This window comes from Symsagittifera roscoffensis, chromosome 4, assembly GCF_963678635.1.
Source record: "Symsagittifera roscoffensis chromosome 4, txSymRosc1.1, whole genome shotgun sequence".
Classification (NCBI taxonomy): domain Eukaryota; kingdom Metazoa; phylum Xenacoelomorpha; order Acoela; family Convolutidae; genus Symsagittifera; species Symsagittifera roscoffensis.
The window spans coordinates 39,750,931-39,771,121 of NC_087065.1; the positions used below are offsets into that span (position 1 = coordinate 39,750,931).

The 20,191-nt window shown below is 33.9% G+C and overlaps 1 protein-coding gene across 2 annotated transcripts in view; it reads left to right on the forward strand.

Annotated features, from left to right (window-relative positions):
- Positions 1–20,191, forward strand: part of LOC134843771 (potassium voltage-gated channel protein Shal-like) — a 63,777-nt gene that overhangs the window by 25,780 nt on the left and 17,806 nt on the right. For both annotated transcript variants that reach the window (XM_063860035.1, XM_063860036.1), the window contains exon 3: positions 8,887–8,970. In XM_063860035.1, coding sequence (XP_063716105.1) covers positions 8,887–8,970 — 84 coding nt within the window. The remainder of the gene's footprint in view (positions 1–8,886; positions 8,971–20,191) is intronic.

Genomic DNA, 20,191 nt, shown 5'->3' on the forward strand with positions numbered 1-20,191 from the left:
TTTCTTTTTCTTCTTCATCTTCTTCTTTCACTGCCTCATTCATTGGAAGCAGCCAAAATTACCTAAGCTTCATTTTTGTAAGTCTTCCTGAACGCTAAACTATTTGGGCAAATCATTTGGGCTTTTGATAATTATGAATTCCTGTCACTTTCCCGAAATACATCTTAAAAAGAAAGATGTTATGAAATCATAGTCTGTCCTTTCATGCTTGGATTTAGCTTCAAAAAGACGAGTATTGCCTCTGTTATTTTTTTAGCTGTCTTAATCGTACATAATAAATTGCAGAAAATTAGACTAGGATACTTGACTTGTTTTTGAGTTATATTACCTGACTTAATTTCAGTTGGGCGTAAGTTCGGTATATAATCGATGCATAAAAATCGATTTTGGCTCCATGGACAATTCCCTCGTAGTTGTTTCGGCTCATGCAATTGGAGGTAGGCTTGTGGTGGCGCCTATCTCGGGGCTAATCTGATGCTTGTTCTCGTGGGCAAGTGCTGCCGGGCTGCTTTCAAAACTGCCCCTTTATAAGGCTTATCTCTCCCCACTTTTGCTGACAGATTGACTCTTGCTTCCATTTAACTGCCGCAGTGATCATTAATCGCCCATCGCATTGGCTTCAGGGTCACTTAAATTGAGCATTTTTTCAGTCTTTATTTGCATTTTATTTGCGGTAAATTGGGAGCTCAATAAAGTTTTTGTCAGCTGCACTGCAAGGATTCTCATCCTAGAGGGAAGGATGACGCAAAGTGCATAAATATTAGAAAGGGGGAGAGAGATGAGGGTATAGTGGTTATGATATGGGTGAATAGCGTATACCAGTATCTTTTATCTTTTTCCTCTAAGTTGCCGTATGGAAAGAGAGTTTGTGCTGCGAGCTGCGGTTGTATTGCTTTTTTTAAATATTATGGGATGCACTTGAGGGAACTGAGGCCATCGCTTCTTGATCTTGAGCCGCATAATTTCCCACTTATTTTCAGTTTGAGCTTGACAGACGTCAAACTTAATCTAAAATAAGAATTAGTTTCAATCTTTCAATGAGCAGGACATGGTTCCTTTTTATTTCTAATTTTTTAGCTGTATTTCTTGTTTTCTTTGCATCGTTTATGCGTAAACAGTCCATTAATCTTGCTCAGTAATCAGTTTAAATTGGAATTATACAAGCTAATCAGTCTAAATAATATGTCAATCGTTAACTACTGGAATTTTCTATTGGGTGAATTAAAAAAAAAAAACAGACTTTCTCGTTAAAATTTATAAAAAGTTTCTGAAAATTTATCCCAAAATGTCACAAAATTTGTGAGACAGTCGAAATGCTTTTGTTTTGAAAGGCCTTTGTATCTCATGTTTTTACTTTAGTTCTTGTTTTTAAGCTTTTTTGGGAACAAAAAATTAAATTTTTGCTGCTTTTGTTTCAGAAGTAGTGTAACAAAAGCGTACTTTAGGGTGCATATACAAAAAATTTTCATAGAAAAGAATGCAAAAAATTCATGAGACAAATAAAAAAACATTCAGGTTTAAAGTTGCCGGTGGGCGCGCTGCGTGGCCGCTTCGCGGAGATGATCGGCTCTAATATTCGTATACAGTCCTACCCTCTGTTTGCAAGCTCGCAACACGTTGGTGCGACTGCTGCGGTCACTATTTTGTTGCTTATGTTGTTTGAACTAAGGATAATTCTCGGCCTGCCGGCTTTTAAACACAATTATCGTTTGGGACTGTTTTCAGACTGTTTTGTATCGGACTGTTTTTTTCGTTCATTTCCATACTTTTCCGGACTGCTTTGTATGGGACTGTTTTGTACAATTTTTGTTCAATATAAGCAAATCTGTTGTTTCAAAGTAGTAATTTTGCTCTAAATTTTATTTGATTTTACGTTCGCTTTATCTGTTGCGTTTTACGCAATCAATTTTAATGCTTGACCGACGTTGGCTGTGACTGAAAACAGTACATGTATTGCTCCTGAGCGTTAATTTTGAAAACTATGTATACAATATTCTCAGTTATATTTGCTTAATTGGTAAAACGATTGACGCATGCACACAAAGTCTAGGTTTTGAGGCCAGTTTTTCTTTAAAATATTTTAAATTAATTATCGCTTTCCTTTCAATTGTTTTTTTTTCTCTTGTATTTGAGAAGCTTTTATATATTTTTTCGCTTGTTTTGTTGCATCCCGCCCTGTTTTGAATGGCACGGCGACAGTTCGTTCACAGTGACCCCTAATGGAAAGCGACAATTGATCGTAATTTTAAAAAGCGACGATGCGAAAAGGGCGACTATTCGCTCCAAGCGACAATTAGTAAGGCAAAAAACCTTTGATCAGAAACAAATTTAATTCAAACATTGAATGAACAAGGAATTAAAAACACACGAACTGATAATCAAAGTTATTGGATCATCTTTAAGTAACTTTAAAATGTTATTATTTTGGTACTTCTTAGAAATTTAATCAATCGAAGTGGACTGATTTTTTCTTTGATATCCCGTTTGACCCTGAAAAACCGAAATCAATTAATTTAGCAAGGAAAATATCTTGACCCTCTGAGAACATATCCAAACCCACTAATCTTTGTTTTTTAAGGATTGCCTAATTCACCCGCGGAAACCCAAACCTACTAACTGTTTTTCCTTTTGACAGCTTTTCATTCGTTTTAATTTAGTTGTTACAAAACTTGACTTCCCTATTGATGACCGCTCGACTAGCATAAAGCTCGACTAGCATAAAAATTTGAAAACATGACATTGTATTGACTGGCAGAAATTAAAAATCTTTGTTCTCAAAAATGAAAGGTAGACAGCTGGATTCGAACCTACGCGGAAATAATCTACAACTAATCGAGAAAAACGCGTTAACCACTAGGACTTACGGCATTGATTAAGTATACAGTCTCAGTTATACGTTTAATATGCGCAAATTCAGCATTGATCCATCAAAAGCTAGAGGCGGGTTTAACTTGGTTATTGATGGCTACAGGTTTAAGAAGAATAGTAAAAGCAAAAACGCCCAATATTATGTTTGTACAGAAGCATCTTGCAAATGTCGACTTATCACAATTTTGCAAGTTACATATATTATAACGAACAAAAATAAACACACCTATGATGCAAGTTTTGAAGATTTGGAGAAAGAAAAATTTCGACTGCAACTTTTTGACCAAATTGAAAGAAACCCAATTAACCAAATAAAAAAATACGACAGATAATTTAAAAATTTCCATTTGATTTACAGGATTTTATTCCACCAGAATATTATCGAATTAGATCTTCACTTCTAAGAAAACGGAACAAATTTCTAGCTCTGATTCCAAAATTAATATCTGAAGTCAAATTTGATGGGTTTGAGAAAAATATGGATAGTCACTTTTTTTTACTTGACATCAATTTCTTGCCGGGTTGGGCAATTTTTGCAACCGAAAGCTCTCTGCGATATCTCCAACAGTCCGAAGTTATTTTTTTCGTTGTTATATACCCATCGAATTATACCCATCGATTATTGCGAACTTATCCAAGATTCAACTGAATTTTTTATTATAGACCCTAAATTTTGCGAACGACTAACGTGTGCGAGAACTGGCATTCTACTTGGAACAGAGAAGTTGGCCGAGTGCGACCTTCACTTTGGACTGTAGTTTTTTTTAATTTTTTTTTCAAAAGTGTCCTCAAAAAAAGGGGCTATTCATACTGTCAAATCATAATATTCTCACTGGCAAAGCACGAAAGAGGCTATTCACACTGGCAAATACAATTTTGGAAAAATGCCATTATTCTTTAAATGAAATCAAAACAAACATGTTTAATATTTTAACTATCCCGTTCAACTACGCGAGCGTTCACCGTTTAAAGCAGAATGCTGATTAAAATTCTGTTAAAATCCCGTAGCCTGTGACTTCAAAATGAACTTTTTTGATTAATTTTTTGATTTTGTCCCGTGTCATAAAACTGTTAGCCCTCATTTTAGAATCATGTTTGCCCTTTGTGTTGAGGCTAAAATTAGCCTTGCAATTGCTGTAGTTATCGCAGCGTGTGTCTAGTCTAGTTTATTGAGCTTCTTCATCGTTCCAATTTTTTCGAGTTTTCATTTGCGATTTAAGTTTTTTCAGCATTCACAACTTGGTAAGAAAAGGAAGTGAAGATAGGAAAAGAAGTGGTAAATATTTTGTTCACCATTTCCCTTCCTTCTGTTGTAACTTGTTATTTATTTTTGCATGTTTCCTTGCTTTGTTTTCGGTCAAAGCGTGATAGTAATAATTTGGAACGTGAGGGTATATTGTTAGCAGGATGTCAATGCTAATTTCTGTATCCTCGGAGTTTTTCTTTTTATTCTTTTGCACCATACTAATATGCAACTTGTTTTGCCGTATTCTTTTTTAATGCGCAGCTTTTTTTTTTTCATGTTACTGATGTAAAAACAAGTTCGATATAACAAGAAGTCGATATAACAAACGTTAGGCCAAAATTTCACTATACCTTATGTTGATCAAAAATGGAAAAAGTAGTCATAAGAATTTTTACACAAACTCTCGGTTTTTTTTGTTTCATTTTCGGTCAATTGCTACATTTTCTGTCTTATGACTGCCAACTTTGACCATTTTAACGTCTCATTTTGGAAAAGTCGTAAAATACATTTTCTTCTTATTCTGCTGCTGTTACCTCTGCTGCCAGTTTACCTTTTCGCAGTCAATTAGCTTGATTGCTTTCTCTACTCTCTTTTCTTTTCCCTAATTTCATGCTTGTTTTTTTCCTCCTTAGCCCAAAAGGAATCCCCCTGTAATCAGCACAACCCCCGCTTACTACAGACTTTTAAATGGCCCCCACTTTGTATCAGTGACGGTATCAGATATTAGTAAGAACTTGTGTTATTTTGTAATGCTAATGAACGAAGTGATTTTTAAAAACTTATTTAGGATCATTTTTTACAGATCATCCGCTAATGAAAGGCTTATTTGGCTGCCCAGAAATGCCAATTTTGGTACTGTTTTTTTTTTCAGAAAAAGGAAATAGCGTTTTTTTTCGGGACAAATTCTACTCTTTAGCTTAAAAGTCGTTAAGTTTAAAAGGTTGAGTTTTAATTCCTAGTAGAGAGGAGAACTAGCTTTGCTCTCAAATTTTTTTAGTCCAACTTAGCAATTTTAAATAGACTTCTATCTCACATATGCGAAAGAATTGTTTTTCATTACTTACGCTTTCGTGTTAATTTTTCAGTTTCTAACTCTCCGCAGTTTATAGATTATGCAAACTAAAAGTTGAACTTAAATTTTAGTTAGTATCTTGCAGTTCCAATATTGGGTAAACCCAATTCTCTAAGCTATTTATCATTGTAGCCCCCACTCTAGTAGACTAGTAACTGAACAATTACTGTCCCCACTCTTTGATTTTACAATTATTTTTTGGCAACTTATGGAGGCCAAATGCAGCTGAGTCGGGTCTATGCTAGGAAATAGTCTCTCTATTCCTCTCAATTTTCATTTTTTTTTCCAGAAAACTCGTTCATTCATGCTTGATCAAATCATGCGTCATACCTTTTTATTGTATTCCATTTGATAGCTTGATAGGTTCATTGTATCAGAAAAATGTAATAACTTTGATTGTCGTTGGGCCGTATTTGATAGTCAAAATAATTGAAATCAGGGAAAAAAGATGTACGTGTTTAATTTTAATCATCTAATGGAAATTAAAAATATCAAAGAAATCAGTGGCTTCCATTTTTTCGATTTTTTTGCGCTGACAACAAAGCTGCTGGATGGTATAAAAATCTGTCAAAAATTTCTAGTTAAAAACCGAAATTTGTCTGAAGAAAAAACCACCCCGAACACACAAATATTCTGCGAAAGTCGGACAAAAAATTATTTGGTTCACCCAATTAGGAGGAGTATAATAATAAGTTATTCCACTCTTACTCGAGAGCTTCATAATAGTATTGATTATAGAGCGAGCCAAACTTTTTTGTAGTCCAGATTTTAAGATGAATATCAATACGCATAAATTGAGAGCTATTTCCAAAAAATATAGTCTTTGCTAATTACCTGAAATCGTTTTCGCTGTGGCATTTATGAAAATTCTAATTGTCAGCTAATTTAAATTCCAATTTTCCAACGTTGCTATCTCCTCGTGTCAAGACTTCTTGAATGTCATTAAATTTGTGGCATGGAATCTGGTTGTGGCATGAATACCAAAACCGCTAATTAAATTAGGAGCATTATGTACTTGGTGGGCTCAGCAGACAAAGTGTGAATAATCGAATTAGAGTTATTTCCTTCGTTCCCCTGTTAATCATTGGACACTGTCATGGCTTTGCCATATTCATGTGGCCAGTCTCTATAACTTTTCTTTCAAACCTGAACTAAATCGGTGTTTTGCTCCATGTCTGACAAGGAGAGGAGCAGGAACTGAAATTTTGAAACGTTATTTCTTTTGGGCGCGGGAGGGGTGGGAAAGGTCTGCAAAAACCAAGCAAGACTGCTCGTATCAAGGCAAAGCTCTGAATGTTCTGACTGCATCTTAATTTCTATAGAGTAGTTTGAATTAAAATAATTGAATAAATTTTCAAAAAAATGAAGAAAAAAAATTGTAAATGTTTTTCGAGTTTTTTTGGAAACCCTCCTCACACATTTTAATGTACAAAGTGATATATTATGTATACAGCAAAGTATTGAATAAATCAGTTAGCATGCCTTAATCTAATTAGGAACGGTTTCTAAGACGGATTAAATCTCCACATAGTCGCGTTAATATCGCTCGTTAATTGTCCCAAATTGGCAATCTTCAAGCCCTCTTAACTTTACGAAAATGATCGCAGGTGAAATATCGGTTTCAATTTGAGCTCAGAATAACAATACTTTTCGAATTATATTTTAAAAATCTGTCAATAAATGATAGTTAAAAAGTCGAAATTCGTCTGGAGAAAAATCACCTCGAGCACAAATAGTCTGTCATTTTCTTCCGAAATAGTCGGAACAATACATTTTTTGTTTCGATGTTCATATTTCCTCGAAGGCATTCAAGCATTGTATCGTTCAAGCTGTGACTCAAGCTTCCAAGATATTTAATTAGGTCGTGTTTGTTTGTTTCGAAGTCAGAGGTTGTATTAACAGAATACATATACAAGCCAGTGTTGTTCTTAGACAATTTTAATGGCTAAAATAATTTTAGCGATTTATTATTCATAACTAAAGATGTGAGATTCAGGGTATTCAAATTTTAACTCGCTTCCATTTCAATGCTTGATTTAACCAATTGAATCCTTTTTGTTCCTACTTTCGATACGAAAGTAACGGAATATTTGTGCTCGGGGTGGGTTTTTTTTTTCTTCAGACAAATTTCGACTTTTTAACTAGCCATTTTTGACGGAATTTTTTAATATCATTCGAAAGCCATTGTTGTCCTGAGCTTAAATTTGAAAAGATATTTCACCTGTGATCATTTTGCGTAAAGTTATGAGGGTTTAAAGATTGCCATTTTGACCAATTTGGGACAATTAACGCGCGATATATTTCGCGCTATTAACGCGTAAGCGGAGATTTAATCCGTCTTATAAATCGTTCCAAATTGGTTGAACGAAGCTTATTTGCCATAATTGATTTGTTACAAGGAACAAAATCTATCTTTTTTTACTTCATATGGCGTGTGGGGGGATGATTTTTATAAAAAAAATTTCAAATTTAAAAAAAAAAATTTAATTTTATTTTATTTCATTTAATTTTTTATGTTATTACTGCTGCTCCATAAACCTTAAAAAGCAGTCGGAACATTCAGGGCTTCGCCCTGATACGAGCAGTCTTGTTTTGTTTTACAAATCTATTCACGTCAATTCTAGAATTTAGCGGGAAAAAATTAAGTTGAAAATGTTTGCCCCTAAAGCTAAAATCACAAGCGTGCTGGCGTTCATGAGGATTGACTTTTGACGGTGTTCGAAAATTTGTACGACAAAACGGTGTTCTACAATTTAATGACAACAAATTTAACAACGCAAGTTTTTTACCTAGTCATTTTAGTACTAAATATTTTGAATAATCAACAATTTTAATCAACAAATTTATCAACGATTTTTTAACTTAACCCCAAGATTAATGCTGTATGAACTGCTGGTTGTAACTTCTATCACACCAGAATTAATCCTGCAATTAACGCACGCATCATATTGAAAAGCTTGGTTTATCCGAGTTATAAATTAGGTTGAAATGAGGCTTCCTGAATTACTAAAGAGTTTCATCGACAAGTTTGTAATTCACTTTCAATTAGATGAGAGCATAATCATGACATTTCAGCGGGAAAATCAGATGCTCAATCAGGTGAAACTGTATGGTGTTAAGTTTTTTAGAGTTAAAATGGTAGAAAACGAAAAAACTCGGCACAATTTTTGCCTCATTATAGGTTTTAAAGCGTCTCTCTCGAAATCTGAAAAAATGTAATCCGAGCGGCTGAAAAAATTTAATCCGAGAGGCAGATGAAAAAATGTAATCCGAGTGACAGAAAAAGTGTAATTTGAGTGACAGAAAAAGTGTAATCCGAGAAACAGTATTTTCAATGCACCGGACATCCCTATTTTATAACTTACCAAAGAAGGTGCCCTAATTCTGACACAATTTTGACCTAGTTTTAAGTTTAGTATTTATCCATGTCCAGGTTTGCAATAGCCAGATTTGACTAAACAATGCGCGCCTTATATTCCCAGTTTTCGCAAGCTGCGAAAACATTGAGCCCACTAACCGCGTTGAGAAAGTGGACGAGAAAAGGAGTGTATCAATATTTTAGCTGTTTTGAATTAATTTTTGAAACTTAAATTTTATCCCGTACCTTACAGAGCAACAAAGAAATTTTCCAATTTCTTTTCAACGAATTTTTTGTGCTTCTTGCAAAGCATCTGGGACTATCCTTGTGTTTGTGTTTTAGAAGGCGCGCATGGCGAGAATACGACTGGCCAAGAATGCGAGCGGGACTGCATTTGTGGCCAAGAAGAAAGCACTCGAGATGCAGGTTAGTTCTTATTCAAAGCATTTCACCACCTACTCTTGATTTCTTTCTATTTAACACCATTTATTCACCGGGTAATTGGCCCTTATACGCACTCTTCAGTGAGAACTGCTAATTTGGTAAACATTATTTTGCCCATTTTCCTGTTTACAAATTATGTATATGTTTTTGGTTGTTTTTCCGGGCCCCATTCCGATGAAACGAGCACGGATCATGGATGTACAATCTTTTATTCTACTTTCTATGATATAACGAAGCTATGAAATGAGGACAATAAAAAAGACAATACTTGTTAATTTCAACAACTTAATGGTAATAAGCATCAAAGAACTTCGTGAGTTTTCACTTATCTAGGTTGTGTAGTTTTTTTGCTGTGCTTAGTAAAATAAATTTAAAGGCAAGAGTAAATAGTTTGTGGGTTTGACTTCGACCTATTTCTAGTTTAAATTCATTTGTTACATGGAAATCAGCTCCTGCTCTATAATAGCAAACGTTCAATTACATTGCAAAGAAGCCGAGTGAGCCAGATGCGCGGTCTTTTACATGAAGTTTGGGGGTTCGAATTCCCCTTCGGTCACAGTTGGAGGGGTTCAAATTTCATCTGCCTCCTCAAGGTGAAACGGAGTACGGCAGTATATAATATATCTCCCCACGCAAGCATGGCCCAAAGTTGTAAGGAGAAATATAGGGCCGGGAAAAACATAAATAAACATTTTCGTCAATATAAGTTAATTTTATCTAAAAAACTGAGCCGTAAAATATTCTTGAATTTTTGTTTTCAATAAAACTGAAAAATACATCTTCTTAAAAGCGAATGAACGTAGATCAGCAGACTCTTATATAGGTCGTGATGAGTTTGAATGTTTTTTTTTTCAGGAAAAATCTTAAAATTTGTTCATGTTCAAATTTACTTTTCCGCGGTTTGACTTCTGGTTTCTTCTTAAGTTTAGTTCAATTCCTTTGTTAAAAGGAAGGCAAACTCCAATATTCCAATAACGAACAGAAAAAAATGTAAAAGTCACGAAAAACGTGATCGACTTCTAGTTTCGACAGTGGAATTTTATTTTCAGATTTCCCAGCGAAATAAAAATTTGCTTTAATGATCTAGTGTTCTCAAGTTGGGTTGGTTTCATCAAAAATGGTCAATCATAAATTGTGTCAGAACATCAAAGAGCTCTAAGTGCATCTTTTTTTCTTCGAAGTTTGAAAGTTGAGATTTTTTCCACAAAGCGTTTTTTAAGATTCATTTGCGTTCCTTACTCTTTTCCAATCTTTGATTGGCTATGTTTCTCTATATGTTGTTTGAAAAACATAAGTCAAACTTTTGGAAAAAAATTGAAGATAACAATATTTTTTGTCATTTTTCTCGCTTTTGGCTCTCAAAAAAAAATCGAAAAAGTGAGTCAGTATTTTTTTCTCATTTTTTTTGCGTTCATTGAGTCTTTTCCAACTGTCTCCTAGCTATGTTTATGAAATTGTCAATCAAAAAACTGTTTTCGAAATTTAAAAAAATAATAATAATTTTCAGATGTTCGAGGAAAATATTCGAAATTAACTCGTTCATATTACAGTTTTCTTGAGTTAATTGACACTTTTCGAACGGTCTGTAGATTTAAGTTTTTAGATTTCTCAGCGGAATAAAAAAGTTGCCTAATGATCCAGTGTGCTCAAATTGAGTGAAATTTATCAATTTTAAATTGTACTCAAGCATGAGTTGTAAGGGCATATATATGTTTGTCAAGTTCGAAAGTTAGATATTTCAAAAAACAAGTCCGTATTTCAGAAATGGGGAAAAACTATGGTCTAGGGTGGGTTTTCCATACAAAATCAGGTAGCTTAAAGAAGCATTTTTGGCCATCTAGTGTGGTATCAAGTTTAACCCTCATAAAACTGGATAGTAATTCCAAAAAGATAATCAGAACAATTGTCTCAATTTTCAAAAATGGTCCAAAAAGAGAAATTTTTGCTATTCAGGCACAAATTTAGCTAAAAGTGGATTAAATACTTTCGTCATTTGAACTAAAAACATTTAAATTTGACACAAAAAAAAGTCTGGGTGTTTTATTGGTCGAAGAAGCTCTTCTATGACCAATGAAAGGCTGTCTCTCATGTAAAACTAGTATTGAACAGAAAAATGAGCGATTTCCTGGTTTTAGTTTTGTCAGTGTCCAAATATCTAAAGCGAAGAAAAGTATGCTACTGAAAACCTGGAAAATTAATCCTAGGCGCATTAAACCATGACATTGTCACTTTAATAGGTTGAATTGAAAATAGTGTCTGAAACACATACAAAATTTAGCTAGATACCAAGCGACAGTACCTCAGCCAGTCCCACCAACGAAGTATACTCCCCTTGCAGGGCGAAGGACTTTGTTTGGATTGCTTATCAGCTGAGTAATGTACGTCACAAAAACCGAGCTAAAAGTTTGGACTTGATATGCGCTGTAATTCATTCCTGAAATGAAACCATCTTAGAGTTTGAGCAAAGTACGACTTCTTTGCGCCTTCCGAGTAGCACATTCTACTTCTTAAGCGAGATTTATTTTTTAAATGCTTAGCGAGTCTAATTGAAAATGCATCCGATGCTTAGTTATTAGTTATATTTATTTTTGGCATTTGTTGGTTTTATTTTTTTTCTATTTTCAAAATTTTTTTAGCATTATTTTATCTGTTGTTTTGTTCTCGTTATATCGTCATTGATGCGAAACTTCTTTTGTTTCTTTTAGTTTCAACGTGTGCATGCCGCTTCGTTTCAATGCCTATTGTCAAAGCCCGTTTTTCTATTTTTGATATACTATTGTTATGTATAATGTCAGCTGTTTGACGAACAAAAAATGCTCGGATATGCTTGAAAAATTGCAGCGTACAAAAATAGAATTTTTCAAAATTAGAAGATAAAATTATAGGGTGCTAAACTAATGTTTCATTTTACAAAAATTAGAAATTGTCAATATTGGTTTTAGTCGGTTGTTCTACGTCGCTTTTCTTCGATTCTTATTGAGAAAACAAAGTCTATTGTAATTCTTTTTCATAGAAGTGAAACTTGAACTTAAATGTAAAACATTTTTTGATCACATACGTTTTTTAATTTTTTTTTTCGAAATTTAGATCTTGATGCAGAATCATAACATAACGGAAGCCTGACCAAAGGTTTCATTTAGCAACAACTAATCTCGACTTCTGAAAAAACACAAATTAAGCATACTAAAAACGTTTAATCAATTTGATACATTTAATTTCCATTATTTTTTTGCTAAATTTTTCCTGTGAAATTCTATTTGTACCATAAAAATAGGAGTAGGATCAATGATACCTCATCAGTTGAGTTTTTACATTTTCCCTAAAAATGGAAGTTGTTATTTTTTGTTACTGCTTTGACCGCTTTTTTTGCGAAGGAGAAACCAGATTCGTATACACGCATCGCATGTTTGCCATAGATCTAAACAAAGATGCGCATGTGCGGTATTGTAAATTAGTAAAAAGAAGGTGATAAATTAATAATGTATTGTACACCGGCTAATCAAGTGTACGGTGCTAGGTAAATTGGACGACAGGACATTTAGACCACAATATCTATAGAAGACTGAAAAAATTTGCAGTCTTTTGATTGACTACATGTGGTGTCTCAAAAACTAAGCATGTCGATATTGAAACTGCATAGGCGAAAGAAGTTCCTACTTTTTCCGTGGAAATGATTGTCGTCATAACAGTTGTCGACTTATTTGTCACACGCCCAAGTGTTTGGGTTGGAATACTGAAAACGGGAATACCTCGCTCATGCCCAAACAAATTACCCGAAATTATGTTTCTTAATAAAAATTTAAAATTTTGAAAGGAAAAGCGTGAAAATCAGTCAGCTTTGCAGTGTTTAGAAGACATGGATGTTTGAAATTTTTCGGGTGATTGATCCTTCGACCATGTCAATGCACCCTGAAAATTGTGGCAGCGCTTCCAACTTAGAACAAAGTTCTTTTCGAATGCTTTGAACTTGCAGTGCACTTCCTACTACGCCACTGGTGCCTACTCGCTCCTTCGTTTGCTGACGTCACAAAAGAACCACTAAAAGATCTGTTTGTCCTCTAAAGGAAATTAGCTCATTAATTATTAAGACTCAAATTACTGCAAACCATGCCAAAGTAAACTTGTTTACCGGTAAAGTAAACTAATGTTGCAAAATGTTTGAATGGTACAAACTCGATTTTTTATTTTTCGATTCTAATATAGTTCTGTCTTATTCTAATAATCTCAATATTTCACCTTCACATGATTAATTATTATGTTTTTGCTTATAGCTAATATCGATTCCCTTTTAAATAAGAATGTTTTATATTTTCTGATCTTAGAATTAGCAAAATTTTGTTTCAAATATGAAGGCATAACGTTTTCAACTATGAAGTGTTCAAAATCGACAGGATTTAAGCGCCTTAACGCTGATTTTTTTGCTTATGAAGTGTAATTTATCTAAAGAACTTCAAAAGATCTAAGGGCTCTTTTGAACTTACGGGAGTTTTTGTCATACCTTCCAAGGTCATTGTACTTGCGATTAGATAATTCATTTCCTTATATTAAAGAACAATAATTATTGTCTCGGAATATAGATATAGATGACAAAAATTTGTTTTAGTTCAGACAAATTTCGGTGATCGAATTTATTGTTTTTGACGGAATTTTTTTCATGTTCCAAAAATCTGTTTCATGCTCGGAGCTCAAATTTGAAAAAAGGCCAATTCGAGTAACGGAGTTTCACATGCATTATGAAGTTGTCAAAAACAAACTTCTCGCCCCCAAAACGTTTTCTCCACAGAAAATTGCCAAGATGAGCATATAACCAGAGATCAATAACACCGTTCATAGCTTTCGATTTTTTCTAGGCTTGCCCCCACATTGCTTCGATTTTATTTATATGAACGCCGCTGGTCGGATCCTTAGAATTTTTGCTGTGATCTACTGACTCATAAAGAAAACTAAGTGTCTCGGTCTACATAAGGGATTATTAGCGTGCCAACATCAAATTCTTCGATATATCACCTCTAACAAAGTTTCAGCTCCCCTGTCTTCGATAACTTCAAAAGACCGAGATTTTTTTCCTCGCAGTATCCTCTGAAAATTATGATTGTATGTTCTCTTGGCTACGACAGACTCGTCTATTTGAGTGATCTTTCCTGGTAACCATATCTGTAGTCTCAAATTTCCAATATTTGAATGACCCGCGTACAAGTTTTTCGAAATGAAACAAAGATCCAATGCCGTTTTTCGACTAAATTCAAATAGAGTGGCAGCATAGCAGACTAGTATTTATATGTCAGAGAAAAAAAAGCAAAGTTACAATAATTCGTATCGATAATTTTGAGTTTTCAAAAATGCAAATTTTTCTCAAGGACATAAGTTTCCGACAACTACTGCTAATGCACCGTCAAATATACTTCTGTTTTATTTTCTTTGAAACGCCTAACTTTTAAACAATTCCATTTAATTACATGCAAAGTTGGTGGGGTTGCATTTAATTTATTACATTCCAAATTTTTGTATGCAAAAGTTTTGTAAGCATTAAAAAGTGCATTACGTGACAAATTTGGGTTTTTGTGCATTTTAAAGCTCCGTTTTGTCGCTTTTTCTTTTTGATTAGCAAAGTTGCAGCTTCATTTCTCATTTTATTTTATATAAAAAGTTTCTTTTTATGTTTTTTAGCTCAGTCACTTTATTTTGTGTCGTTTGAAATCAAAAATTGATTTTTTTGAAAAAAAACTTAAGACAACAATATTTTGTTATTTTTCTAGTTTTTGTCTCAGCGGCTTACTCAAGTTTTTTTAGGATTATTCACTGCCTGCTAAATGATACTAAAAGCATATTTGATGTTATTAGTTGTGTTTTTCGATAGTTTTTCTGTCTCGCTTTTCACATTGGATGATTTTTAATTCAGGAGAAAACGTGTAGCAAATGACGCAAAGCAATCCCGCTCGAAAATCAAACAAGAATTATTTGAGGTCCGCTAATTAATCAAACTATTGTTTCAGTAGATGCGAAGCTTATCACTGTGTAGTTTTTATTTGTGCGAAAGATGAAAAATGTTCCATTTTTTATGAAATTTTTATTAACAATTGAAAAAGTTTTGGAGAGACTTGAAATTACAGTCGAAGCACTCAGTGATTAGCCCTGATGCGAGAAGTTTTGATAGTTTTAAAAACCCTTAATTTTCTTGTTTGATTTCTATTTGAAAAGTCAAATCATTGGAAATTTTTCATTTAATTTTTTGGCTTTAATGTTTGTTTTTAAGGTTTTTTTTCAGTTGCCTGATAACTGTTTTTGGTTGGGCTTACAATACTGTGACTTAGATTCCAATTTTTTGATACTTAGCGACTACTAATAATTGTAATTTAAGAAGCCATTAGTTATGAGTGAGCATTAGTGACTTCTCAACGATACTTGACATTGTTATTTTCATATAACGCTAGCTTGCAAGTGAAGCGAAGAGCAGCTTCCCAGTTATTTTCAAAGAGCGCGTTTCTTATAGACGCATTTCATTGCATATTCATTGAGAGTCATGAGCGTTTTTGTAAAAAGAATCATGAACGTAGTAGTGAATACTCTCATATAGATCTTGGTGATATTTTGTTTATTTTTTTCTTCAGGAAAAGTCTTAAAGTATGTTCTTGCTCAAGGTTGACTTTTTCGCGGTTTGACTTTTGAATTTTTTTCTAAAGGAAGGCAAACTCCAGTATGGAACAGCAAACGTTTAAAGGTCACAAAAACATGATCGACTTCTAGTTTCGAACGTGGAATTTGATTTACGGATTTCCCAGCATGATAAAATTTTTTCTATTGATCCAGTTTTTTCATAGTTTCTATTTCCGTGCGTTCATGGCTCTACCAACATTCTGTTGGCTATGTTTTTTTCTGAGACGAGTAAAATAGCAGTCGAAACATTCATGGTTTCGCCTGATGGCAGCCATTTTCTTCACAGGATATTTTTTTAAAAAGTTTATGGATGCGATTTAATTATTTCATGTGCTCTTATCAATTATGTTTGAACTGAAAGTTTGAGTAGTGTTTGATATGATTTTGATAGGATTTTGATTGCGATATGAGTGGTGTTTGATAGGATTTGATGGTTTCTAATAAATCCAACGCTTTTTCGAAACAGTGTGTTTGGTCTTCCGTGAGTACAATGACACGTCCTTCTAATTAAATGCTTTGTTTAAGAAGTCGTGCCTTTTGTCGCTGACTAGATTTGATGGTCGTTCAGGCCATTTACAGATTGGAAGAAAGTGTGGATTTGGATCTTTTTGCAGGTATAAAGAACATCAATAGAAGATCAATCGGGATCAAGTGTAATGTAATATGGCGCAAAAGCCTTTAAAAAAGTTGTTTCGCTACTGAATAAAAGCTACCGCCCCAAATATTTCCGTCCTTCAGTCTAAATATAGAAAAATCAATAAATGAAAATCATGAAAAATGATTCGATTTTTTAATTTCGCTTTTTTTTGTCAGTTTTTCTGGCTGAAAAATTTTATGCTAGTTGAACAGCAACAGGATCTTCTAGAAGTATGGATTTGAATGTTGGAATTGTGAAAATGTTTTCCTAATTCTTCTAGCGATCGCAAATAAAACGGAGCCATTGACGGAAATGACGCTAATTATTGAATTGAAATGAAAATCAATTTTTGTGGCACATCATGCTAGAGTTTACAGAAATGTCTTACGAAACTCCGTGTTTTCCTTTGTAGCTTATTATTGAAAATAAGCTCAAATCTATCTTCTTCTGGCTTGCTGAGATTTTTGGCACAATTTGAAGAAAGAAATTGTTATATGATGCTTTGGCCACTGGATACGTTTTTTTGCAGTTTCCCGGTCACTTGTTACCAAGCACCCTGTTTGTTTTCTGTTGATCGATTGATTTATTCAGAATCGGCTTCCTGCTATCATTCTTATCGCACTTTCTTGCCCAGTTTTGCGACCAGATAATAAAATTTAATTGCCTTCTGTGTTTTGGCCAAGCCTTCAGAGTTTATTGTTTTTTTTTCTGATGGTGTGCGTACTTTTTGCAGCTCCCTGAAGTTAGATGGTAAGAGAATGGCCATCCCCCAAATGCTCAGCTTTTTTCTAAATCCACATACCACTAAATCGAATCGTCCGCAAGCCGAATGTCATCAAAATCATATATATATAGTCTTTGTATCTCAAAACGGTGGCTAAATTGTTAAGATTTTTGCAGTTTTGATGCTATCTCTCAAAGCAAGGAATCGAGCGGTATTTTAGCGGAAATTAGTTTCATGTTTTTTAAGTTTGGAAGGCTTTTGTTTTGGATTTGTTATTGTTATTATCTTGTGTTAAGCAGCTTCTTTCGGTCATTTTGGCGTGAACATTCCTCGTCAGTAGTGAAGTGGTGGAGACTAGGTTTCCCCCTACATACACTTCCCTTTTGAGATTATATCGGACTTTGCGATTAGAAAGTTGGCCTAAATTGAGTTGGGCTCAAATGGATTAATGACTGCAATAAAAGTGTGCTGTGCTGAAATGGGGGGAAATAAAGAGAGAAAGAAAAAGAGTGCACCAACTGACTGTGTAAATTTCCTCCCTACAAACCGATCATCTATATTGTTGGGCTCCATATTTTTGTAAGAATTTTTTGTCGGTTATTGTTGGTGTGTCTCTGTTTGTGTTGGTACTATTGTTGGAGTATCGCATGTTGGCAAATGGGCTAAACTAATACTAATGTCCCCTCTAAGGAACTGGGCATCGTTAGGAAGCTTCCACCTAATTTGGGACACAGAAAACATTTTTCATGCACGCTTTTCCTGCGAACAAAGACAAAGTAATCATCGCGGCACTTGAATGTTATATCTAAGAAATTTGCTAACTTTTGACCAACATTTATTTGGAACTCCAATGAAGTACTAGTTATTCCTTGAAACTACAACAATTTTTTTTGTATTTCTGATAACACTGGTTCTGTCCAACTAAACCCTATTTCGCTTGCAGTATTCAATTATTTTCATAACTAAACTAGGACAGTCAGTTGAATTGAAGTAAAAGTGAAAAAAAAACAACATTTTTTCTAAATTGAAGAAAAAACCAACTACATGACAAGTGCCTTCATAAATATTATTGCGCGCATGAATGAATTTATGTATTTCTTAACTATTATTTTCAAGTCAAATCAAGTTCAGGCAAACTAAGAAAGTAAAACTAGTGCAAAACAGTTTCGATTTCTTGTTTCAAAAGTGCATTCTTTAATTTCTCAGCCCAATAAAATTGTTACTATTGATCCATTTTTCTCAATTTTGGTTATTTTATCCAAAAAATGTCAATCATAAATGAATTTTGAAACTCAAATACCTTCAAGTCCATGTTTTATTGTCAATTATTTTTTGTCCGTCCCCTATAGTTCATTGATATTTTCTCAGTTAACTGTTGACTGTATTAGTTCATCTTCTAATTCGTTTGGCAAATTAGAGGCACATTAAGCTCTTCAATAAAAAAAGACTTCTATGTATAAATAGCTTCATTTCAAGTACTTATGTAGGTCGTATGTTTTCTGCAGGATTCGTAAATCTTGCTCGCGCTCAAACAAAAACATTTCTTGGCGGTTGGATTTTTGATTTTTTGTTCAGTTCAATTCACTTCAAAATACGCTTCCCAATAACTAAAATGCATTTCACGAAAAAAAACATGAATGAATTTTTAGCTTCGTCTTATTCTTTAGCGTCGATGTTCGTTTTGTAGACCTTCCAAGGGAGTAAAACTTTTTTAAATTGGTTCATTTTTCTCAATTTGGTCTGGTTTTATTGAGTGATGTCCAGTTAAAAAAGTAAAACCGACTGTTTAACCATTAACCAATTAAAATATTATCAACCAAATCGGTTAAACCAATTTTGCTTTTAAACTATAAAAAAAAACAAGTTATAAATACTCTCAATTTTATAGTAAACAAGAATGCTCGTATCAGGGCGAAGCCCTGAATGTTCCGACTGCCTTTTAAGGTTTATTGAGCAGCAGTAATAACATAAAAAATAAAATGAAATAAAATAAAATGAAATTTTTTTTCTCGAAAATTTGAAATTTTTTTAAATAAAAATCATCCCCCCACACGCCATATAAAGTACAAAAAGATAGATTTCGTTCCTTGTAACAAATCAATTATGGCAAATAAGCTTCGTTCAACCAATTTGGAACAATTTATAAGACGGATTAAATCTCCGCTTACGCGTTAATAGCGCGAATTATATCGCGCGTTAATTGTCCCAAATTGGCCAAATTGCCAGTCTTTCAACCCCCGTAACTTTACGAAAAAAGATCACAGGTGAAATTTTTTTTCAAATTTGAGCTTAGGACAACAATGGCTTTCGAATGATATTAAAAAATTCCGTCAAAAATGGCTAGTTAAAAAGTCGAAATTTGTCTGAAGAAAAAAAAACCCACCCGAGCACAAATATTCCGTTACTTTCGTATCGAAAGTCGGAACAATAATGCAAGCTTTAAAAGTATTCGGAACGCGAATTTTGTCGGACACTATCAAATTGGGATCAACCGTACTATCCCCCGCCCCTACATGACCTACCGTAGAATGTCCTCCACAAGCATGTATTAAATCTGAAAATTTATTCGGTATAGAACAAGAAATTGCGCAAATTTCATGAAATTGCTCAAATAAAATTGGTTTCTACATTTTTGGCTTGCTTGATTGTATTTGTATGTTGGTTATTGCTCAGATTATCATTACAACTCGTTTTTTTTTTCAGTAAAACGCTTAATTTTGAATGATTCTAGGCTATTCTCACAGTTTGTCTCTGAACAATCCATATTTTATCCCCTTTAAACTGCTTTGGGGGGATCGTACGGTTGATCCTCAAATCATATTAAATCGACAAATTTGCTTATTATCAATCGATGGAGAACAACTGAGTGAAGGTTTAGTGAGCCGTGGAAAAAAAATGATTCTTGGCCTTATCTAGCTGCTTCCAATTTCACTCCTGAAAAGCTGTTATAATGTTCCAGTTTTAATTGGTTAAAAAAGATCTGTATTTAACCAAGCGGTTTAAACAATTGGTTAAACCAATGGTTAAACTAATGGTTATATTGGACATCACTGGTTTTATCAAGCAGTGTGACTCATTAAAGATTCTTGAAATTCGAAAAAGTTTATAGTTCTGGTTCAATACTTAGTTATCTCTCATGACTACAGTGCTGATTTAAATTATCCGGACTAAAGGTGTGAAAATAAAAC